The 26,227-nt window shown below is 37.2% G+C and overlaps 1 protein-coding gene across 6 annotated transcripts in view; it reads left to right on the forward strand.

Annotated features, from left to right (window-relative positions):
* Positions 1 to 26,227, forward strand: part of brsk2a (BR serine/threonine kinase 2a) — a 234,185-nt gene that overhangs the window by 174,604 nt on the left and 33,354 nt on the right. For 3 of the 6 annotated variants that reach the window (XM_028449925.1, XM_028449923.1, XM_028449926.1), the window contains exons 6-13: positions 7,982 to 8,015; positions 8,087 to 8,155; positions 11,110 to 11,256; positions 16,733 to 16,764; positions 17,178 to 17,237; positions 20,024 to 20,188; positions 21,939 to 22,036; positions 23,495 to 23,645. In XM_028449925.1, coding sequence (XP_028305726.1) covers positions 7,982 to 8,015; positions 8,087 to 8,155; positions 11,110 to 11,256; positions 16,733 to 16,764; positions 17,178 to 17,237; positions 20,024 to 20,188; positions 21,939 to 22,036; positions 23,495 to 23,645 — 756 coding nt within the window. The remainder of the gene's footprint in view (positions 1 to 7,981; positions 8,016 to 8,086; positions 8,156 to 11,109; positions 11,257 to 16,732; positions 16,765 to 17,177; positions 17,238 to 20,023; positions 20,189 to 21,938; positions 22,037 to 23,494; positions 23,646 to 26,227) is intronic. The other 3 variants (XM_028449924.1, XM_028449927.1, XM_028449928.1) reach the window with 1 other exon arrangement.

Genomic DNA, 26,227 nt, shown 5'->3' on the forward strand with positions numbered 1-26,227 from the left:
AGAAGCAGTGAAATCAAACGAGGACTTCACTTCTCATATCGTGGTTTTATTTAAAATCGCGGCCATATTCAACGATGACAAAGGCACCAGTTTTGATTACATTATTCCACCCTCAGGACTCTAGCTTATAATCAGGAAGCGTGGTCATCAGAAACTTTTTTATTTCACTTTTGAAGAATCAAACTTGATTACAACAGAATCTACACTGAGCTTAAAGTCACAAATAATCTTTATTTTTACTGATGAACTCTGAAGCAGCTGAGGCAATCTCAGAAAAAGAAAGTCATGAACTGCTGAAACCTTTTGTCCCTAGTTGACTCTAAGTGTGAGTTTATATTGGAGTAACTGAGGTTAGAGCTTTGCCCTCACGTTGGTTGGGGGTTGGCAGAGTACTGGTTAACTGGTTAATTCTTTAAACTTTTACAACACATGGATTAGTAGTAATAACATAATAGTAGTTTAGCTTCACGATTGAGATGTTGGAATAATTTGACTGTTACAGATCCACCTAAATCTAACATTAGAATATCTTTGGGATCTCCTTTGTCTTTCATTTCTTTGAAACAACGTTTATAGTTTGTGTAGTTTGGTATTATTGAAAAAAAAAAAAAAACTATAAATAAAACCAACAACAGTCCTATAACACAAATTAACTCACATGCAGGAATGCAAATAACCTCTACATAAACTAAATATTATTAATACAAAATTCTAAAATAAATAAATAACAATAATACAAAATGTAGTTATGGAGCTTTAGTATTTATTAATAATAATAATAATAATGCATTGGACTTTATATAGCACTTTATAATGGACACTCAAAGCGCTTCACAGAATTAAGGCATTATTCTTTGACTCCACACCTAGTGGTGGTAAGCTACTATTGTAGCCGCAGCTACCCTGGGGCAGACTAACAGAAGCGAGGCTTCCATAGTGCACCATCGGCCCTTTCGACCACCACCAACACTCACTTATACACTACATTTATACTAGGCAATGTGGGTAAAGTGCCTTGCCCAAGGACTCTAGATCAGGCAATGACAGGCTGGTATTGCCAATTAATTTCTTTGTGTGTTGATCTCCATTTACGCTCCATTTACGCTCAGCTCTTCTACAGTCAGATTTCAAATTCTGCATTATCTCAGTCCTCCTCCAAGGTATTTTCTGTGTGTTTGGTTTTCTCTTAGTTTTGATTGGAGCCACCATATCTATGACATTACAGACTGTCATAGATATGGTTGTATTTAGAGCAGTGGATCCTAAACTTTTTTTTTGCACCCCACTTTAAAGAATGAAAAACTCTCAGGGCCCCCTATCACACAAAATATCCAAAAATAATGGGTTTAAAAAAAGGGACTTTTTTCAACAACAACAAAAAAAATTGAACTATTCTTTTTCAAATTTCATAAAAATAAAATTTTTATTCACATATTTTGAAACAGCACTAAAGCTCTTTATTAATAAAGTTACTCTAGGTCAAATTGCCCTTCAGGGTTTTTTTTTTTTTTGGTACATTAAAAACATTTTTTTAAATAAATAAAGCAAAATTCATTTGCAAAAAAAAAAAAAAATCATGCAGTTACGGCAGCTGAAGTAAACGTGCATGCTTTCACGTAAGTGCAGCAATAATTCCATTTGCACTTTAGTCTTGATAAAGGGGCGGATTCACTAAGATCTGAAATAAAGGGTGGTAAACCAGGTGCGTCCCTAAATCCTTTGGTGGTGCTGCTTCCTCACCTGCTGTGGGGAATTCACTAACATTGTGCCACTAGCTGCGTGCATAGGCGTGGTTCAGACCGCCCTATTTAAATGAACATGAATAAACAAACATTTTGCATTTATTTATTTTTATACAACTTTAAAACCTAATGATATTTTTTCCCCCTAATTTAATTTAGGTGTTCCGCCACATCCTGTAACTTTGATCTTATCAGTCCATGAAAAACAGGCAGATTTGGACAGAAATTGATTGATCTGTTAATGCCAAAGATCTGAGTTAATGCACAACAGAGTCTGTCAGCACCATTTGAAGATGATCTACTGATCATCATCCAGCAGGTCTGAGCTCCTGAGTAGTCACGCACGCTCTCATTTGTGAACATTGTTCCATCACTGCGTAAATTAAGCAGCTGGTCAGTTGATTCTGGCCTGATACTCCTGCCATCAACGCAACACGAGAGGTTTACAGTCAAAACATGGAGATGAAGACACAGGAGCGACATCCATGGAGCTCTATGCACAGCATCCTCTCTGCACCGCAGCCACTGCACTCCACATGCGCTGCCGCGGGTGTCCAGTTTTTTCGCCCCCTCACACACTTTACTCACGTTTTCTTATTCAGTGGCTGTTCATATTGACTATTGTTTTATTTAAATTGTTTTCTTATACTAGACGTTTTTTTCATCTCCGCTGTGTTTTGTGTCAACATTCAGTGCAGTGATGATCTCTGTGTTCGAGCATTTCATCCTCGCATTTTTTTGCGCCCCTTATGAGATCCGCCTACTTTACATATTCATCAGAGGGAAACGTGCTAAATGGATTGTGGGCGCATTGTGACACACAGAAGACTGATTCCCTAGGGTTTGTACCCCTTATTGGCGCGTAGAGTGACGTTTGCACACATTTTAATACCCCTAAACCTTTAGTGAATCCGCCCCAAAGAGCGCAAAGTGTCATCAATAAGTTGGCTAGAAAAGAGGTTTTTACATTTGAAGTTTCCAAAAATATTTCATATTCGACAAACGCAGCATGACTCACGCATCACGTCGACAGCCATGAGTTGAGTGATGGGAAGAAGTTGCAACATCTGTCCTGGCTCACATTGACTCTGTCCAGATTAAAGCTCAGAAGCAGCTGCAGCAGGAATTACTCAGAGTTGCACAAATTGCACACTTCCACACAAAGCTTAAATAATCAAGTCATCTAAGACTGTGTTCTTGTCTTACTTAGTCATCTCACTCCCACTGACCCCTCCCCCTCGTCACACGATACACATGCATCCAGCTAAAACACGTGTATCATTTGGTCCACAGCAGTATGGATTAGGCCAGCTAAAAGCATCAAGCATTTTGAACCATAAATCAGATGTGCAGCGTTACATTGCATCCTGTCAGTGTCAGAGAGAAGCTCAGGCCTCTTGTGAGAAGTGGATAAATATGGCATCAAAATGTAGCTTTTGAGGTTAAAGCTCTTTAACTACTTTAAGAAGTGCTTTTACTTCATTCTTACAGTGATTTCTTGTGGGTTTTTTTGCTAGAGAAGAGCACGATTTGCTTGACGTCATTTTTGTTCTGGTTTGTTTTCGATATGATGTCACTCCGATGTCGGCGGAAGCCACTGTTTTGCCATAAACTGTGTAAACGCCAAAAATGTTGCTTCTGCAGTGTTTTTGGGACAAGAACAACTTTTGGATGACATGCACTTTAAATAATATAATTCATGTGCTATAGCAGCTTTGTCATTTGATTTGTTTGTGGAAGGTTGAACAATCACTTTTTAATTCTGCTTTTGAACATTTTAAGGTGGGGGGAAAAAAATCAGCTGTTATTTCAAATAAAGCAGTATTTTCTGAGGTTTTTACTCTGGCAAATACTTTAATAGAATTCAGTTCTGGTTCACCACAATGACCTGTAGATCCATGTGGACGCAAGGCTGAAAAAACAAAACTGTTACGTGTTGTCAAAGAGACTTGCATCAATGCCCTATCTCTGGTTTTCTATTTGTTGTTTTTTTAACTGAACCAGTAACCTTCTGGGCAACCAATTAATAACAACTAGAATGTATTTTTGCTTCATTGATTTTGTAGAAATGTTTTTTTTTTTCTTGGCACGCACATGTCCTTAAGTTAAACATGTTGGTGCCATTTGCATTTTCCTATATTGGCTCCAGTGTGCCATGTGGTTACTGATTACTTTTACTCTTCTGGCAGTCGTATTACTAAGTGTACGTATGACAGGGTTTAATTAAACACATTTATCAGGCTTACAGTCACCGTGCAGCAGGTTGACATAAATGTAATCCATTCAAAGTAATAGAGCTGGAACTTGCTCCAGGTGAAAAATAAGGAGGAACCATAAGCCATATGCATAAATACATGCATGCAGACGTGGAGATGTATGGAGGAGCTTCAACACTGACAAGCAAAAGCAGATTCAGGAAAGAACATCATCTAGCCCCGTCTTAATTAGTCCAGCTGTGAGTTCAGCCGTGCTTAGTGTTTACATTATTTCGGTCACACCAAAGAATAGGAGACTTGAAATTGGGTCTGATATTTTTTTTTTTTTTTTTTGTGCCAAAAGCCTTTTTCTGTTTTTATGATTCACAGGATCCAATTTGAACTTTTTCACTCACACTTTTTAAAATCATTATATGCTCAGTGTAGTGTGAATTTAAATCAACTGTACATTTATGAAGTCTCGTTTCCATTCACAGTTCAAAGAGCTTCCTGTAGTAGACATCATCTCATGTTCAAAAGCTCCCACAGATATTTTATGCATCATTTATTTCTCCGTCTATGTTGTTAAATAAAGTAGTTCAAGCCGAATTGTCTCCTGCTGTACGGTTCGTTGGTGGTCTCCAGCTTTAGGCAGATCTCTTATGAGTTGTTTTTGTTATTAGATGCTAAATTTCAAGACAGTCGGCGAGGCAAATGTAAGAAAAGTGGATAGAACTCTCTCTGGTTGGATGAAGCAGCTTTTAAAGAATCCAATTTCTCTTTTTTTGTCATCATTTAAGAGTTTGGCAACATTGAAATAGTAATCATCAGTGCAAAAATGATCATTTGATTTGATTTGAACCTTTAACTGAAACACATTTAGAGTGATATAATGTCAGAATTACATTGATAAAAAATTATAAACCAACTCTCATTTATTCATATGTTCCTGAAAGTGTCTCCTGTTTTAATACTTAGATAGTTCAGGGCACTCAGATTATATGAGTCGAAAATCTTTAAATATTTGGTTTGAATTCAGAGTTTACTTTTTAAACAAGGCTGAAACTGCCTCTGGTAACTTTACATCTCTGAGTTGTTGGTTTAAATTCATGCTGTAAGCCAGTCGTGTACCCTTAGGGGTACTTGAACACAACTTGGGGGTACACAGAAACATTTGTAAATTTTGTTTCTTAGGACAAATTTTTACATGCACACAAACATTTTCCTGATCCTTCGATAATAAATTGTAGCACAACTCTGTTTGAATTTTATCAAAAGGTGAAGTTAAAAAAACAAAAATGGCTAAAACATCAGAAATAGATGAGAAAGAGGCTTAAATCCATGGTTAATGTTGAACCAGATGCAGGACAGTGTTCAGGCGAACCTGCTGACACAAATAAACAATGCGTAACATGCACTAAGGGGTACTAGCATTAAGACAGAACGGATAAGAGGACACAAAAGGATGGGAAACACTGCTGTAAGCTAACCACTTTAGTGTTCAGTTGAGAGTAAACTGAAACCTCCATTCTTAAGCTTTTCCCTCCTTGGTTTGCACCAGTTTTGAGGTCAATTTCACTCCATGTCACTGTCTTAGAAAACTAACTTAATGGACAGATAGGGCAATAGCACTGTCATGGTTGAAAACGTGGAATCCAAACCACTCATTTTTAAACGATTTGTGTCTAAAACATCTGGAAACAGACACCGAAGAAGTGAAAACATGACTAGAATAGTGTTTGCCATTGAGAGAATAAAAATGGCAACATTTTGGTTGCTATCCCTTTTTAAAAACCAACCCTGACAGTGTTTTGTGGAAACTTTAGACAAAGACAGTTCGAAATGTCACACTCCGTACTATACACTACAAACTCAACGAGTATATACGGTCTACTACATACTGTAGTATGCTTAGGATGATGACTGTTTCCACTGAAGTATACTTCCAAGTTGGATTTTAGATTGGGCCCAGAAAATCCAGTCCGTACTGCCCCTGGCCCGCGGGCATAAAGCCCGACCCAAGCCGAGCCAGACCCATTAACTTAAACTGTAGGCCTGAGCCCGAAGCAAACCTATTGTAAATTATTATTTTATTGAACGTATTGCTGCCGGATTCTCCACCTTTGAAAGTTCTGAAAGCATTTAAGTGAGAAAGTGAGCAAGTAGAAAATCAACATGTGGTCATTTGATCCAATAAACTTGGGGAAACACATTTCATTTTCTGAGACCCGCCATACTGACAAAACTTCTGGTTAACTTCAAAACAAGAGCACTATTTATAAAAGTGTTAAAAAGCTAACAGAAGACAAGAAGAGATGCTTTTGTTTTGAAAAGAGGATGTTTGATTTTTAGCTTGAAGCCGGTCCCAGGACTCGCAATGCATTATGGGGCAGTTGAGTATGTTTAGTGTGCCTTAAAAAATGTCCCGATATAGTATACAGCCTTGTATTTCTTGAGTACTCAATCTTTTCACACTTGACATAACTTTGACATAGAAATTTAGTATTTAGAGTAGTACGTTAGTATGACATTACCAACACAGTCTACGAGTTCTGTTTATGCTTCTTGCTTCAGTCATAACAGACTCCAACCTTTGCTCTCGACTGCAACCTTCTACATTTTTATGAAAAATGTCTCTAACATCTCTAAATATCATTGACAGTCAAGCTGAAATCAAATGGATTTAAGTAGCAGACAAGCAACTTTTGAGAAAATGGCATTTCAATGCATCAAATCTTCAATCAGTCAAAGCTGTGTGACTGTTTCATCCTGAACCTTCACTGATTTGACTTCTCAACTAATAAAAAGTAAGAACTTTTGCCCAAGTGGGGGTTTCTTTTGGCCTAAACTTTAAAAATCGAAGAACCACGATGGAGCGCTGACTACCAATCGCTTTTATTTAATAATTATTAAATATTTATTAATATTAATATTTATTAATAAACCAAACCAGTTTATTGAAATAAACACAAAAATGAAAGAGATTTTTTCACATCATGAATTCTAAATTCTGGGCCATGTGCAGTGCAGAGTTTGCAGGCGAAGGTGAAGCAAAAAGGATCCTTCATTCAACAGCAGCTTTTATGTAAAATATGTGAGGGTCTAAGTATACACTATGGCTGAATAATCAATTCTGAACTTTGATAAAAGTTTCCCAGTTCTGAATTTAAATCTGTGCTGCTTAAGCATATGTACACAGCACAGGGTCTTTCAAGTACAAATCCAAATCCTAACTTTCTCATCTGCATAATGCATTTGACATTACAGATCAGGAAGGGATTCATTTGCATAGGCTTGTGTGCACTTGAACTCGCTTATTGACTTTACAGACTTATTTATCTTCCAACAGTGGTTAAAAACTGGCTGCATCTTCAATAGCACACAGAACCAGACGAGCCTATGGGTGTTTTTGCATTAATATTCTCTCATTAAAGCATTCAAGTAATAGACTGAGGGAGGATAAAGAGGTTTAGGCAAATCTCACCAAGGTTTAAGTGTGTTCTAGTTTTTAATTTTTTAATTGTCGGTGTAGATTGTGATACGCTAATGGTTTTGGAAAAGTAGGAAATTTAAAAAACACAAAGTTTTTGTGTGTAGAAAATAAATTAAAAAAATGAACTCTAACCCTGGTGTTCTTGTTCATAGCCACTGGCTTATGGGGCCCATTTTTACAATCAGGCTTCATAAATCTTAATATGATATTGATGTGTCAATTCAGGCATTGGCTTTACTGTCAGTCCACCCAGGGGCTGTAAAGATTAGTGGGTCTGTTCACTGTCTGCTGTGAGAGGATGCCCTTGGCTGAGCACGAAAGAGGGCATCCCAACATCCCCACAATCTGTGCACCGATAAAGCCCTTTTTGATGTATGTGCAGAGATGTTTAATGTTTCATACTGGGTGTGGGGGGGTTATGCATTATGGAGTTGTTATAGCTTCTTTTCATGAGACTGACTTAGCCATGCATTTTCTGAAGTTTGAAACTGGTAGAATTTGTTCAATAATATGATATAAAACAACATGTATGTGTTTTGTTTTCTCTCAAGGTCTCCACACTACGCATGTCCAGAGGTCATCCGGGTAAGTCCATCTTTTTCATTATTTTTACACCTTAACACTGCCTAAAGCTAACAAACCTGCTTAACCCTCAGGGAGAAAAGTATGACGGGAGGAAGGCCGATGTCTGGAGCTGCGGGGTCATTCTTTTTGCTCTGTTGGTGGTGAGTATCATCTCATTCTTTACTAAATGAAGACAAGCGAACTGCCTTTCAGTTTGTAGTAGGGGTGGGATGATACGATACAATACAATAGACCCCACTAAACATCCAGCATTCACTGGACCTACAGTTCACGTCCACATCGCGTCGGTTTGTCCGGACCACATCTGCATGTCTATATGACGTTTGAAATACAGTAGGTTGGCATCTGAACGTCACGATCGTGACCTCATCTGGATGTTGATATGATTTGAACAGATTCCTGCTCACTTCTTGTATGTACTCGTATTCACATCTACTGTCACGTATATATCCAGTTGTATTTCACTAACATTTATACTATAATTTATGTTCTGTGATCTTTTTAAAAAATAATGTACATGTCAAGCCTTAATTCCCACTGAGCAAGCTAATGTTAAAACGATATTAAGAAGACGTCTTTTCAGACTTCGTCTGATTTAGGGCTGAGTATCGCCAGGTACCTCAAGAAATGATACATCGTGATTTTTTTTGCCCACAATAATGATATTATCACAATACAGCGATTGTGCGATAATGGATATTATATATGTATCCATTTTACAGGAATTACAAAACATTGTCAATCCAGTTCACATGAATGACAGCCAAGTAAAACAAAGTGCATACTGCACAGTGGCTCACACACACACACACACACACACTGTAAATTTGTAAATATCCACTCGTCACCTATTGTCTCATGGTACTGTGTATGTACTGCATCATATATGTGTAAAATGTATATATATACTGTATATATATATATATATATTGTTTTCGTCATGTCTTGTATGTTGCAATATAAAAAAATAATATATATATTTTTACAATATTGATATTTGGCGTCAGTATATCGATAACGTATGGCAAGACGAAATATCGCTATATATCGCACACACATCAACAAAAATGTCAAAACTTGACTTAAACATTATAATAATCCCAAAAACACTGGTATTGTACACTCACAGTGCAGAACGATTATTAAAATGCAATTAAGTTAGTAATTAAGATAATAATGTGGTTAACATTTCAAATTATTTACAATGTACCTTTGAAAAATTATGTGGGTAAAAGGATTCACATTTGGGTTTATTTCACAAACGTTAAGGAAACGCGCTTGAAAGCAGAGGGTCTGAGGTTCAAATCCAACCTGGGTCATCATTCTTGTGCAGGCTTTTTGGATGTCAGACCATCACATAATTTTTATGCCATTTCAATGTTGGTTTACTCAGTGAAACAATAATAAAAAGACAAAAATAATTGTAATTGGAGAAAAAGGTGCTTTTATTTGACTTAAACTTTGGATATACAGTATGTACATATATACTCCAGGCATGACCTTTCAAACTGAACAGGAATATAGTAAATTAAAAAAAAAAACAATCTTGTGTCTAGTAGATTATGCAGATATTTTATTTTCTTTGACCACTGCCCCTTCCACCGGCAAGATATTGCGATATCTTGTTGCGTGAAATATCATCCCACCGAAGTTTTTACATCTCGAGACTAGCACGATATACAGTATCTCTGCAAAGAATAGGCAAAATAAGCAAATGCTTCAGCCTATAGCTTTTCGATCCTTTTACATATTATGTTAAGATTATGTTAATCGTCTTTTGTTTCAATTACTTAGTGTTTGCGTGCATATGTATACATTTAAACGTTTGATTTTTGACTGAAAAAAACTAAACTATACTAAACATAATGGATTTTGAAACCAAACTATGATATAGTTTTTATTATGTCTTCCTTTCCTGCCAGCAGTGATGTCTCAAACTATTCTAGGTACTTTAAATTGTGGACTGAATTAAATAAACATAGTGATTCTAAAGTAATTCCTGGGGCCCAAACTTAAGGTTTGAAGTCAGTTTTTTTTAAAACATTTCAACATTTGATCTGAGAGAGAAAAGGGTTTGTACGACGACCTAGAGACTTGGATCAGATTTTCAGCATAAAATCACAGGACCTATTCATCGTACACTCTCTGTACACATCATGGTGTGCGTCTATGATGGGCTGCTTTTTACAGCTGCTTCATGTCTGGGTTCACTCAGCCATGCAGCCCTGAGTTCTTGTTTCGCCAACAGCTGGGCTGCTGTACTGGAGTTCTAACACATTTGATGCATCATGAATAATTCATGTGAAACCAAAACAAAGAATAGTGGCACATTTAAACACCATCACTGACAGGGATGCGTATGGCCACAGGCATGTGTTTTTTTTTATATTTCCTTCCCTCGCTTTGTTTGACTCATGGTCGTGCACAGTTTTCATCTTTGCTCTCGTGATGCAGATCACATGACCGTACTAGTTCTGCTTGGTCTTTAAATACAATTTTTGCTGTTGCTGTTTAATCTCAGGTGAACCTTTCACCGTGCAGCTGTTTGGCTGTGAGATAACATTTCTGATTGTGAGAGATATGCAAAAATTTGCAGCAGTTTATTCTTTTACACAAGTCCACACAGCTTTACCCCCCTACATCCTCATCCCTCAGCTTTTCCTTCAGTCTTTCTCCCCTCCTTCTGCTCTGGTAGAAGTTGTTATTCATCAAACAGCCACATCTGTGAGGTGTCAGCTCTCTCTGATAAATGGCTGTGATGCGAGAATGCTAAATGAAGGAGGTAAATGGCAATTCTAGGTAATTATTAGAAAAGCGTTCTTTTCAGTGCACCGCTGTTTGTTATTTATTTTCTTTCACAGTTGAGAGCAGAATGCTCATTCATGTCATTCAAGGTCTTTTTGCTTTGTTTTTTTATGGTTGTTCTCATTCAGGTGAGTGCTTTGTTTGCTGTTAAGATGCAGCGTGTCTACTGCAACACGCTTTTGCTCCAGTTATGTTTTTTGCAAGAATCTGCAATCAAGGCACCTTTAGGCTCAATAATCTTTTTTCTTTTTAACCTTTTATGAATTGTTTTTGCTTCTGCGCTGTGCAGGGCGCTTTGCCGTTTGACGATGACAACCTGAGGAATCTTCTAGAGAAGGTCAAGCTGGGAGTGTTTCACATGCCTCACTTCATCCCTCCAGACTGTCAGAACCTTCTCCGTGGGATGATTGAAGTGGACGCTTCCAAAAGACTAACGGTTCGTCTCACTCAATATATTATAGTGTACAATTTGCTCATGGCTTTAGTTTATTTGTCAACCACACAATAGTATTTTAGGTGTAAAACAGGCATTTTGAAGGGGTTATTGGGGGTTTGTTTGCTTTTTTAGGTGGACACTACAAACATCAATAACATTTTAACAGTAAAAAAAAGCTCTTTTTTAACCCCCGTTTGCGTACAATTATCACAGGTAGGGTTGAATTGTTTTTATTTTTATCTAACTATATCATATCCAAATATATATCAGATTTAATTAAAATTACCAGTAATACAATTAGAAAACATTTCAACTATTTTCAGTTGTATAGTTGGATACTCTCCAAATTAAAGGCTGACCCTTAGCTATGGCGAGCTGTTTAGGAAATTAAATCTTTATTAACAGACTGACTATATTTTGAAAGTTTGAATATATGTAACGAAAGTCTGAATTAGTAGCAGAACAGGGGCGGGGCTAATGACTGGGCCCTTTAAACCAAAATAATAAAGTTCAAGATTACATCATTTTACAACACACACATGCCTGCAACAGCAGGACTTACAAGCTTTGACACCACGGAGAGCGACTATGTCATTTTGAAGTCCGTCAAACGGACATGAAGTATAACAAAACAAGAGAACAGCAATACATTAGGATGGTCACTAACACAAATTCAAAGCAGTTCAGCACCACGGATAGCGACCACTTTTTTTTGACAGCCATTTTAACCATTTCAACTCAGAGCCTGTATCAGTAGCTATAAAGTTTAATAACTGGCACAGCGGCCCACATGTTTACAAACACTATTTAAATATGAAGTACTATAGGCCTATTCACCACCATTTGAAGGGCATACGACGAACCATGAGCTCCGTTAACTCGTCCACGATGCTCTGTATGTCTATTTTCTTTGCTCTCTCATTCTGTATGGACATCATGACAAGTCCACTCAGTCTCTCCTGTTCCACTGTGCTCCTCAACTGGTTTTTAAATACGTTTTTATATACGTAACGCTTGAAAAATTGAAAAATGGCAATGAATGAACTGCTGTTAAGGCTCGTAAATAGTTTGTAATATGTAGAAAGCTTGTCACCTGAGAACGCGGCTGCTTGTTTAAGGAAACTCGCTTTAAGTACAGGTGACTGATTGTAGGACTGATGCAGCATTCCTGAAAATGAGTGGTCATCTGATGCGCGCTCCTGGCACGATGTTCAATGGCCAGTTATTTATACATATCTGATAGAAAAACCCAGTGTATAACCAAAAGAAAACCTAAAAGCATTAAGTCCCTGTTACCGAAGGTTAACATGTATTTCCGCGTATTCTGATGGGTTTCAACGGATGAGTTTCCATCTCTACATTAAGTCTCCTCCTCACTGTCCCGCGTCTGCATATCAGTCCATTTACAGCTTTTTATGGTCACTTTTTACTGGATCCAGACTGAGATAACGCTCCGTCAGCTCCCCGTGCACCATCGCCTCAGCAGTCCTCCGGTTGTTTTGCACCGAGCCTGCGCACGCATGCACCTAATTTAGTATACATACGTCACACGAAATGGGTCTATATAAGCTCTGTATAAATTTGCATGATGGGTGACTGCCCATACTTTGTGCTCCTCTGGGCACAAGTCATGGAGAGCCTGCCTTCTCCAGCTCCCGAGTCGTGGTAGAGGCCCGGCTCCCTTATGTCCTACCTTCTAGGGCCGCGGGCGTACCGCCTTCTCAGCCTCCCCAAAGTCCCTCCCCTTGTCTGAATATTAACTAATATAGGGTTGAATTTATAAAATTAAAGTTATATGGAACAAAAGAAAAAATAAGTTTTGTGATTTAACACATGCAGGTCTAATGTTTTGTAATGTTATCAAAGAGATACTGCTGAATTTGCTGTTTTTTTTCAAAATGTTCTATTCTGAAATATACCAATATTTTGTCAAACTTTTTTTGAATCAGGTGGTCTTACACATATTAGAATATTCTAAAATATCACCATCAGTTTTAACACGATCACAGCCAATAACTTGTTGTACAACTACTAACTAATAACATAACTAATAAGATAATGTTTCAATTTCATATTTGCAAATATAATGTCCTGCCATCATTAAATTCTATTATTATATTCTCCTTATCATATGATGCATTATTCTGCTGTAACATGTGGAAGTGTAACCTAATGAACTATACATTATAATTCATAAACTATAAAGTGTAACAGCATTACACAAATAGTTTGTTTCTTTGTGTTTCTCCTTATCTTCACCGTGTTGGCCCATATCTATAGGCTTAAGGGGCTCAAGCCAATAACATCCATTTCCTGATTATTTTTGAGTTTGAGATGCTGTGAGGACAGTCATCTCATTACAATCCTCTCATCTTTACTATTCAACTGAACAAAAAGAGACCTGGAAAGATAAGCTGCTTGTTACACAAGACCAATAAATATGAGCAGTCCATCATAGAGAGAGAGAACTGTCCTGGCTGATAAATGACATGAAGGTTTCTGCTGTAAAAAGAGATGGTGAATGTGTGTGTGGATCCTTTCACAAACATTTAAATAATTGGATCATGACTTGTATTCTTCTGATAGCAAAGTGAGCATTTAAAGTCATTAACAAATCTTTGCCTGTGTAAGGTCTGATCATCCTGTTTTCAGAATTAATTAAGACGAACAACGGATTAGGACACATTTCATACAGTTTATTACAGGTGGGTCATTCCATGTCATTTATAAATGGCCCACGCACTTTGGCGTGAAAAACTACTAAATAAATGATTATAAGACACAGAAGGATTTTCAATATTAGCGAGTGGTGAAGTAACCAAAAGTCAGATTCCAAAATTAAAATCATATAAAGACATAGTTTTATATCCCAAGAAAGAGTCATCTTTATACTATAAATTAAGACAGAAATCATATTTTTCTTACATTCCCATGTGCAGTTATGGGCCAATGAAAATGGTAAAAAAAAGTATTTTTTTGGGTTTCAAGAGACTGTCACCCAAGGACAAATACATATATGTGACTAATCATTAGTGATTTGAACACTCTATGTACATAGCTCACAGCTGATCAAATGACAGGGAGCTGAGGCATATGAAAAGTTGTTTACTGAAGGCCCAAACATGTTCCAGACCCAAACCCCAACATAACAAACTTTTTTTCCAATTCTAAGGGGCTGGCATGTCCACCATATAAGATGTATTGCATATATTTTTGTATATTCTGAGAGAGTAGGTAGAGCTGTATTACTATACCATATTTCAGTTTCCCATGTGATGTAGTTCCTGAGATATTAGAAGAATAGGGACGCACGAAAATCAACTAAATTGGCCATATCTCAAGAAGTATTCATCTGATCAAACTAAAATTGTACAGTGTAGCTATTGAATAATCACGGAACAATTGGGAAAAATGTCAGAATTTTTTTAAACCTAAATGCGTGGGATGTCCTGAGAATTTGTTGAAATGACCCAGGTCTACTTTTCCTCATTCTATCCCACTTAAGCTGCTGGAGACAATCTTTTTTTCTATCAGATAGAGACATCGTGTAGGCCTCGTAGATCAATAAATCGAAGATAATTTCCATGAGAAAAAGATGTAAAAGGTTGAAATTGCCACTCAAGTTTGCTTACACCTCCACTGTAAACAATCTCTTATTGACATTGTTGAAAAAGTTTTGTGCATTGCATTGTGGCTTGTGGAGTTTTACTTCATTCTTTCTGTGATTTCTTTTGTTTCTTCTTCAAACAAGGATGATGTTTTTTGACACCATTTTTGTAAATGTGTAAATAATTTGTAGATAAAATATGATGGGAGTTGCAGAACTACATCTTTTTTCAGTAATAATGAATTTATTTATTTATTTATTTTTTGAATAAATATGTATTTTTTAAAACCTGTAAAATTCCCATAAATATTTGAGAAAATGTGTGGCAAAGTCAAGGAATATTTACCAATTGCTTAACATTCAGATTTTGTTTGAATTTGTTGCTTATTCCTTCACAAAAACATGGATTTTTCTGGTCTGGCCCACTTGAGGTCAAACTGGGTCGTAAGTGGCCCTTGAACTAAAATGAGTTTGACAGCTGTTTTGTTCTAGTTTGCTCCTGGTATTCCCCTTTATATCCTCTCGCTCTGCAAGAGATTAGATTTCATCCAGATTTGGATCTGTTCATATACGTAAGCCCCTCAATAAATATCCGCCATTGATTTGCTGCAACTTCCAGCCCGTAAAAAAATGAATATATTTGGCAACTTTTAAATTATATTCACTTTACTCGGAAAATATGACGCATCAAATATTAAAACTGCTTTTATGACAGAAAAATTCATATTTGTACACGCATTATTTTTTATGATTAATAAGGTTTGGTTTCTAAGAGAATCTGATGAATTCCTACTAGTAGTTGAATGTTGTTACAAACGTGATTCAGGAAGCACCACAGCTGCCTCTCCTTCTCTTCAAATCAGCTGGAATTGCTAGTGACACGTTTGGAAACTGATTGATGTGACTGTAAATTTCAAACCACATCACTTTAAAGTGTGCGTGTGATCCAAGTCTTTTGCCTTCAGGCCTTCAGTGAAAGTGGCTTCACCCACTGGCCTGTGTCTGACAGGCACTGTGTGTGTGTGTGTGTGCGTGTGCGTGTGCGTGTGCGTGTGCGTGTGCGTGTCTGTGTCTGTGTCTGTGCCTGTGTCTGTCACACCGTGACCTCTGTGAAGCCGACAGGAGCCGCTTACATTCAGAAGCCTCCGTCTGCACATCTCTGCCCCTGTACTAATATCTGACAAAGGCTTTTACCAAAGTTAACAAACATCGGGTGAGATCCCACGGGTATGTGGAAACATCAAGACATTTGTTGGAAATGGAGATAAAAAGCTTTCCTGTTGAATAAGTGACGGTAATTAGAATTGCCACGTGCATCTCCTGCGGTCGCACAACAGCAGCGCGAGCAAATGAAAACATCCCAAAACTGACATTGATCCAGTCACTGAAACACTACGGAGTCATTGTAGTTGACATCTTTATTTGTTACTCTTTGGCTCACTGTTGGTCCACTTCTGTGCTTCTGTTTTTTTAAAAAAGGGGGTTTGACATTGTTGGAGACAAATTGGCCACATTCAAAGAGAAGTATTGAGAAAGCAATAAGAGTAGGAGAGCGAGGAGGAGACGGAGAGAGGGAGGAAGGAGGAATCCCTTCAGAGCTGAGGGCTTTGTAAGGTCAGCAGTGTGTGTGAGGGAGATAATATCCTCTGTTTATAGCTCAGTTGTTTCCCACTGGCTGTGTGAATATTCAGAGGTCTAGACATTTCCTTCCACTGTTGAACCCATGTTTATCGTTCCATTTTCAAAGCTAGCAATTTTAAGACTTGCTGTATCAAAGCTTTTTGTTTTAAATGATGATCATTCTGAATACTGTTAATGCAATATTTCCTTTTTGTGCTGACTATATTTGTTTTGTGTTGTCTTTCACAGTTGGAACAGATCCAGAAGCACACATGGTACATGTGAGTACTCAGCATTTTTCTCTCACTTCCATACACACACCTCCGCTCGTCCACTGCTCTACTAGGGCCTACAGACCGCAGGGGAGCCACCACATGAAAAATGACTTTGTATTTCAGCTTTGTACACAAGCGCACATTTAGGCAGGGCATGACTCCACTCTGGGGGATGTGGAGGGAAACTGGAGGTGCATGAAGGAGGATGTGCAGCAAATAGTCATCTGAACAGGGAGCAGGCATCAACCAAGCTAACATTTAGTGCAGCTAAAGTTTCACGTAGGCAAGAGTGTGTTCTCACAAAGATACAAACGTTCAGATATTGAATGAAGAAAACACCTGAATGCTTATATAAAAGAAGAGTTTTATAAGTGATGATTGAATTGATCATTGATAAACATATAATGTATATTCAACAGGAAAGAAACATTGAATAATCCAGCGGTTCCCATGAGAATGACCTTGCTGAACACTAAAGTGTAAGTACACCCCCAGGTTTTTGTTGACCTACGACTAGGCGGAATTTTAAAAAATGCCTTGATTATGGGCGTTGCTCCTAGAGTAGTTAAAACATGCCCAGTCACAGTAGCCCCGCCCACACACAGCGCTGCTCAGTTCTGCATGGAGCTGTCAATCAATGCTTACTGATGGCTGTGAAAGGAGGAAACCTCGTCCCTCCTCCCATCTTTTATAGGAGGGGCGGAGCCAACAGTGACTGTGAGTGACATCACTGATCTAATCTCAGCCAATAGGAAAATTCAAATGCACTAGCCAGCATTCAACACATAGAAGGCATTCACTCTGACATTTTACAACTAAAAACGCTAACTTTAAATACTTAGACTAAAATGTGAAGAGTGGGACTAGGATCAATAAACTACATTACCTAATACCTAATCATATATCAATTCAGCAGGAAAAGTGGTTTTAGGGTGTACTTACACTTTAAGTTTGAAAATCGAAAAAAAAAATCTATGCATAGAATTTTATTATTACTGTTCCAAAATATGTGATTGCACATTTAATGTTTTTTTTTTTTGTTTGTTTTGTTTAGAGATAAATATAGTCAAAATGTTTACCTTTTTTTCAATAAAGGTTACAATTTATTACCCCTTTTGTTGAAATCTTGTTGCAATGAGGTGGACTTAAAAAGTTTCATTCTTCAAAGGCGGCGCAACAGAAAAAGTCTGAGAACCAACAGAACAACGGTTTTTGTTGGTTGTTTAAAAAACATTTTGGTTGCAGTCCAAAAAAATGTCACGCAGCCACTTAAACTACACAATCACAAATTCATTTTCAACAAAACTGAAACTAAATGCTGAAGTGGTTTGAAGTCATTTTAAATGTTTACACCATATAGAGAATTGTCATTCTGTCCCACATTAAAAGCTGCCTGTGGGCTTTCTGCTTCACTAGGCCTAATAGAGGAAAAATTATATATTGTGATGGAAAGAGACGTAAAAATGTCAACGTATTGATTCAAATTTGTCTACCTGCGTCTTAGGACAATTTGTCTAAAACGGCAGAAGAAACCGTTTATTGGAATATTGTTGTGGAAATGATCCTGTTATTTATGAATGAAATGATACATGTTTGCTCCTGCTTTCTGCTGACAGGGTGACTAAATAAACAAAAAGAACTGTGACAGAAAGAGTTGACAATAGAACTCAAATACTTTTTAACATCTTGGTGAACATTTGTTACCTCAGGTTACCATTCAGAGCTTAAAGCTGCATAACCATATAACTCACATTTGGAAAAATGTCTGTATTTCATTCAAAAGTTGTTCTCATAAATCCTCTAATATGGAATTACTCACAAACAAAACATCACCCATCATAAACAATCATTTTTTGTCAAATGCATGGCCATGTTCGAATTGGCACACTCCGTACTATAAAACTCAATGAGTACCGTATATACTGTCTACTCTATACTATTAATATGATTAGGATGATGACAGTTCCCACTATAGTATACTTCCAAGTTTCCCAAGATGCATTTCAAACCTACAACAACAAAAACCTGAAGTACACTGAGACTAAATATCTCTGTTTATTCTCCACCTTTGAAAGTTCTGAAAACATTTTAAGTGAGAAAGTGACCAAGTAGAATATCAACATGTGCTCATTTGATCTATAAAACTCACGTATACACATTTCATTCCAACATTTCAGAGTTTTTTGTTGACCTGCCATTGTGCTACTGACTAAACTTCTGGTTAACTTTAAAACAAGAGCCCTATTTACAAAAGCGTTAAAAACTAATGGAAGACAAGAAGGGATGCTTTTGTTTTGGAAATTGAATGTTTTTTAGCTTGACGCTGGTCTCAGGACGACATTCCGCTTCCAATGCATCATGGGGAGTATGACAAGTGTGCCCACTGTGCACACCTAAAAAATGTCCCAATATAGTATACATCCGGGTATTTCTTGTGTACTCAATCATTTCATACTATCTAATGTGAACACACTACATAGTAATTTTAAGGCAGTGGTCATCCGTATGGTTGTCTTATCAACACACCAACATTCTATCCGTACACAGCGCCCCTCATTGGCCAGTTTAGGTCACGTGATTGGTCAGTCATTGGCCAGTTTAGGTCACGTGACTAAGACTAAACCTAACTGTAAACCTTTACCTAACCCTAAAATTGTTGCTATGTAGGCTTATAACTTAACCGTAACACTACGTACGTGTACTTCAGTAAACGTACCAATAGCACCATACGGCAACCGTACGAATAGACACTTTCTAATTTTAATGTCCAACTTAGTATGAGTAGTATTCTAGTATGCCATTTCGAACACGACCACCAACTTGGGAAAGTTTTACGCATTGCATTGTGGGATTTGGGCGTCAAAGACAGAAAGTTTCTTTCAAAAGTGTTTTTACTTCATTCTTTACATGATTTGTGTGTAAAAGACAGTGATCTGCTTGATGTCATGATTGTCCTGCTTTGTATATCCTGTTCATTTGTGAAGTCACTCTTATTTTCTGATGTATTTGGTTATTTTAGTGCAAGCCAAAAATATCAACATAGGCCATTGTTTTGTCAAAAGCTCCATCCAGAAATGTCACTCTGGACTAGAACAACTTTTGTTAGTAATCTTATGTGGTTAAGCAGCTTTAAAAGCACATGAGAAACAAATGGTAGACCAACGTCAATGTATGGTAAATAATATAAATTAGTAAGGACATTACTGAATATGCCCACTCTAATAACAGTATTCCTAATGGTGGTGAACCATGTCTTTTTCTCCAGAGGGGGTAAAAATGAACCTGAGCCAGAGCAGCCAGTTCGAAGGAAGGTGACCATCCGCAGCCTGCCGTCAGCAGACGACATCGACCCGGATGTTCTGGACAGTATGCACTCCCTGGGCTGCTTCAGAGACAAAAACAAACTCCTGAAAGACCTGCTCTCAGACGAGTAAGTGGGTTTATGTTGAACAGAGAAGGCTGGGAAGTGAAAAGCAGACGGATTAAAGAATGAAGTGTAACGTAAAGGACGTGGGAGGTGAAATAACTGAGTTTTTGTGACTGAGGCCAGGTTTGGCCTTGACATTTGTTAAAGTAACAGATATTTATCTGTAATGCTTGGTTTATGCATGTTTAAATCACTATTTTATGCTGCCACTTAATGTCAGAGGCCTATTATCAGAAAGCACTTAAACATGCTTTTGGTTTTCTCTCTGAACATTTTCACACAGTTCATAACCAACACTTGATATTCCAGCTACATACTGTATGTCGGTGTATCAGTGGTACCCTGCTGTCTTCCAATAGACATGTATTTTATAAAAAAAGGCTTTTTTTGCTTTTTTAATCTAAATCTCCTCATTTTACATTTGCCCCGCGTCTCCCACTTTCCATTAGGCAAGCATTACTCTATCTCTGTGCCCCCTCCTCACGCCTCCCGCTTGCTTTCTTTCTCCTGAGAGAATCTCTTAATTGTGCAGGACTGGAGGAAACGCTGGGGTCCTTGTCTCCCTTTGCCTGGCTGATTTTAGCTGAAGTTGCAGGTCTTAGTCTCTTTGCCTCCTACTGCTTTCCAGTCTGTCTTTACTAGAGGACAGATTCCTAGAAATGTTGCCTACAAGAGCATTGGCCTCAAGCTAAAGCTGTCGTTTTATTTTATTTTTTAAAAGTAAGGATTAAACTCAACATTTTGCAGACGGCTGTGCATATCTCAGGGTTGGGGTCAAATACATTTTATAATTACAATTACGTCTTCAATTATTCATATCCAAGTACAACTCAATTATGATTATGGTGAGCGGCATTTTTTCAAATTACACTTAAATTTACAATTAGTATTTTTGCCCTGAAAGTCACTCACAGTTACGATCTCAATTACTAAAATTCAATTACAATTATTCGCAATTACTGAGCCTGACATAAATAAGCCCTTTAAACTAAATCTCCCTATATGTGTTAGCTTACTGTTAGCATCTCTTTTGATAACGGGTCAGTTTTGACCCATGACATAAATCAGCTGTAAAATACACTAGAAAATATTATCTGTCATTTAATTTGTTTTTCATTTATTGGTTACCTTTCTAATCAATGAAAATATTGGTATTAATATTTTTGTGTGGACATTTGAGCCTTTCTCCTTTCAGTATACCCCTAGATTTAATTTGTATTCTTCTGAATTGTAAAATTATCCTCAAAATAAGTAACAGATAGTAGGAAAAGTTTATATGAAACATATTTTAATAATTTTAAGTGTGAACAGTATGTTTAAGCCATAGACCTTTAACATGATTCCCCAGGTTTACATTTAATTACATTGACAGTTTTTATAGAATTTTCATGCCAATTACAAAGTAAATGTTCTGAACAAAAGTGCAATTCAATTACGATTACAACAACAAAAACTGACTTTTTTATTACAATTACAATTATGATTGTCATAATTGTAGTTAATTATCAATTACACATTTACAATTATTGACCCCAAACCTGCCATATCTTGACAGACCTTTTTATTATTTATTTATTCATCAAGACGTAATGAGGCTAATCCTCCTGAGGTAAATAAATCGTGGCATTGTTAGGTTCATTTTTCTTTTTTGATACACCACAAAATAATCAGATTTTTGTGCATTGTTTTACAGCTATTAATCAATTCAACCTATTTTCTGACATCTCACTGTATGTTTACCTCCTCTTTACAGCGATAACCAAGAGAAGATGATTTACTTTCTCCTTCTGGACCGTAAGGAAAGATACCCCAGTCAAGAGGACCAGAACCTTCCCCCACGTAACGATGTTGGTGAGCGTACATTAAGGAATATACAATAATAAAAAATGTCATTATTCTGATATTTTATTTATATGGGATAGAGCAAACCAAGTGAAGTGATAATGTGCACTTCAGGAAGGTAACTCAGAAATGCTGCTTTGGATTGAACCTCTTGCTACATTATTTTCCTTTAAATTGAATCAGCTCCAGTAGCGGTGAATTGGTTCTCCAGTTGAAAACGAGCTCGGTTTATTGAAAATAAACAAGCTTCTGAATGACAAATCACATCTGAAATGGAAGTTATCAAAAGGCAAGAGATGCGTTTTTTATATGTACAATATACATACAGTATATATATACAGTATGTGTGTAAAATAAACCTTCACCTCCGACTGCTTGGATTCAGATCTCACCTCCTGAATAAAAGTACAAACCAGAGCACATCAGTTCTCCACCCACAAATCTGAGCACAGACAGACGCTTTACTTAAACCTGCCAGCATTATTCTCTGAAAAGCCTCTCTGCTGTGAAATGACAACGTTTTGAAGAATACACTCACTATACAGTCGATACTGTAGCTGTTACTTCAAGGTTTGACTGAAACATGATTTATTTAAAAATAGCAAAAATGTTAACGTGATCAATAATAACATTTCTTGCGTCAGGTACTAATAAACAATAAATGATTATAAGAAACAGAGGCAAGCTATGACTTCATGTAAAGGATTTTCAATATCCATGAGTGGTGTTAATAACCCAAAGTTTGGGTCCAAAATAAAAATGAAGAAGTCACATGAAGAAAAATTGTTTTTATATCCCAAGAAAGAGTCATCTTTATACTATAAATTAAAACCGTGATCATTTTTTTTCTTGCATTCCCACATGCAGTTATGGGCCAATGAAAATGGTAAAAAAAAAAAACTATAAAAGTTTTTTTTTTCGGATTTCAAGAGACTATCACCCAAGAACCAATACATATGTGACTAATCATTAGTGATTTGAACAGTCTATGTACATAGCTCAATGCTGATCAAATTACAGGCAGCTGATGGCATATGAAAAGTTGTTTAGTGAAGGCCCAAACATGTTCCAGACCCAAACCCAGACAAACTCATTTCCAATTTTGAGGGGCTGGCATGTCCAGCAGATAGGATGTATAGCAGATCCTTTAGTATACGCTGAGAAAATAGGTAGAGCTGTATTGATATACCAAACTTCAGATTCCTATGTGATGTATTTCCTGAGATATCGGAACCTGAAAATGGAAGAAAAATAAGGACACAAAAATCGACACCCCCAACAATAAATTGGTCATATCTCAAAAAGTATTCAACCGATCAAACAAAAAATTTACAGTGTGTCTATTGAATTATTAAGGAACAATTGGTAAAAAATACTTCTGAATTATTTGAGACTGAAGTGTGCGGTATGTCCTTAAAATATGTTGAAATGACAGAATGACCCTTTAGCGTTTGCTGTCCCTTACAGATCCTCCAAAGAAGCGAGTGGACTCTCCAATGTTGAACCGTCACGCCAAGCGGAGACCTGAGAGGAAGTCCATGGAGGTCCTCAGTGTCACAGAGGGGGGCTCACCAGTACCAGCCAGGAGGGCCTTCGACATGACACAGCACGGACAAAGGTACACACAGTCCTTATTGATTAAATACTAAAGAGTGTTGCTGTGAGATATGTTTGGAATGGAGGATCTCATTCTTGGTCTTTCTCTGGGGTCTCTATCCAGTTTGTGTTTCCTTTTATGTTTCAAAGAAACGAGCAGGGGCTTTTTAGCCGATGTCAGTTGGTTCTGCTCAGGAGGGTTGGCTTTATTTTTCTCTTGACGGTCAGAACGGTGTAAAATCTTGTCACCACTTGTCTTTTCTTTGCTCTAGCAACTTTCACCTCATTGACTACATCTCCAATAGCTGACTGCACCTGGACCTTTGAGGACAATCCCTGTGCACAGAGCTTGTCTTAGGGAGCAGCATGGGTTCTTAGCTATAGCTCCTTTGCTAGCTTACTGTTTGTGACTTCACATTGTCGCAGTAGTTTATTACACCCCCTAGCTTTGTGATGTAAGCTATTCTTCATTGATCAGAATAATCCTTACTTTCTTATTATACTTAAAGTGTTATCAAACCTGTCTGCCAACATCCGAAATACATCGGTTGATATATGAAATAAGAACATCTATATACAAATAATATATACCAATCATGAAAACAAATGTGTATAATACCCATATAAGAAAAGAAGCAAAATATTACTAAATTAAAGTAAGGAACTTTAATTTGTAGGGGTGTCCCGATATTGGATATTGGATATTGGTCCGATTTTTAAAAAAAAAAAAAAATATCGGCTCAATATTGGTATCGGCCAATACGCAAGGTTGCAATATTGGTATTATATTGGAAATGAAAAAGTTATATCGTGACTTCCCTATTAAATAGTAATACTATCAACATATGGACTGGATAGCCACTGATGAATTAAACAAAAAAGACAAAACTGTATTTCCCGAATACAAGGGTAAAAAAATTATTCAAAAGTCAAGTTGCTCAAACTTTAAACTGTTGGGTTGGGTTGGGGTTTTTGGCAACAGCTAAAATTGGTCTTATAAATCTGTCCCACTCTAGTTAAGACATGTCCAGTCTATAATGTCCCAAAGAGCAGTCTAAGCTATGCTAACTATGCTACTCAATACTATACCTCTCTATTTACAATTCTCTCGATCAAACCTACTCGCCACAGATTGCAGAGTCGACAGATGCTAGTTTTTATAGGTGGCGGCAGTGCCAGTAGTGGGGGTTTGTGACATAAGAAGCCACTAAAACATCAAAAACCACCATTCTCAGCCAATAAAAAAATATAAATTTTAGTATCCGTGTTTCGACCCATAGAGGGCAGTCACTCTTACATTTACAGTATACAACTAACTTCATCAAATTGACTTTGACTAAAATGTCTCCAGTTTGGCTAGAATTAATCAACAATAATACTTCATACCAAACAAATTTGTTTTCAGCAAAAAAAAAAGTGGTTATGGGATTTAATGACTGTTTAAAGAACAATTGTGCTTTCTGTAGACTTGATAGAAACAACCAAACATCTGCACTTCTGTATCTTTCCTATACATATCCTCACAAACCTATTCAATACCCTTCACCTCGCAATTGCTTAATAGAATTATCTTAATAAAATTACCCCAAATTAAGTCGTGTGTTGTTAAACTTAATGTTCTGAAGTTTGATTTATTGAGCTAAAAAAAAGTAATTAAAATGAACCCCATCTCATTTCCACATCCCATTCACAATACCTCCCCCTCTCTTCTACGCTCTTCCAGCATCAACTCAATAATCTCCAGCTTTCATAATCTAAATGCATTTTTTCATTCCAGATAAGGTCACACCAGAGCCACACCCTCACCAAGCACCAGAAACTGGTTTCAAATGATTTCATTCCCCCCCACCTCAAATCGACATATCTTCCCTCCGCACGTTTCTGCTTAAAGGCGGTGACATTTGTGTCAGGATGAAGATTGAATGTGAGGGGCGATAACCTGATATATCTAATGATAGTCACACTGGCAGAGTGCTGGGGAACAAAGTCAGGACTGAAACATAAAGGCAGAGAAGGAAACTGCATATAATGTATGTGTATATGATACATATATTTACATAATACGTATGATATTTATATTAAAGATAGGAAGGAAAAATTATTATATGGGGGAGAAAATTGAATATCCATCCAAATTTAGTCACTCAAAGATTTTAAAGCGCTTTGGAAAACAAAAGCCTCCCTCAAAAGTCGTGAATTATTTCCATTAGCCTCAGTCCGATAAGGCTAATCCTACATGCTTTGTCTCTGGTTCTTCTGGATTCATGTTCAAGATTCATCCTCTTATGTTTCATGGCCTCTGCTTCTTTATCCCCTCAGGCAACACCAGTCTTATCCCTTTTTGTAAAGAATCCCATAAGAGCTCAGTTTGTTAAAGGTTGATTGAACATTGAACACAAAACCTCCAAAAACGTTAAGCTGCGTCCTTCACAAATGTACTCTCATTTGTTGACAGAAACTTTAAAATGAAGACAGATCGACTACAGACGGCAGGAAAAGTCTTTGTACTCAAAGCAGCAAAGACTAAAATCTGTCTCTTTGTTTGCTTGGCAAACCTTCTGTTCCTAAGTCACTGAGGAGTTGGTTTAGTATTTTGGTTTTTGC

The sequence above is a fragment of the Gouania willdenowi genome, chromosome 6 (genome assembly GCF_900634775.1).
Source record: "Gouania willdenowi chromosome 6, fGouWil2.1, whole genome shotgun sequence".
Classification (NCBI taxonomy): Eukaryota; Metazoa; Chordata; class Actinopteri; order Blenniiformes; family Gobiesocidae; genus Gouania; species Gouania willdenowi.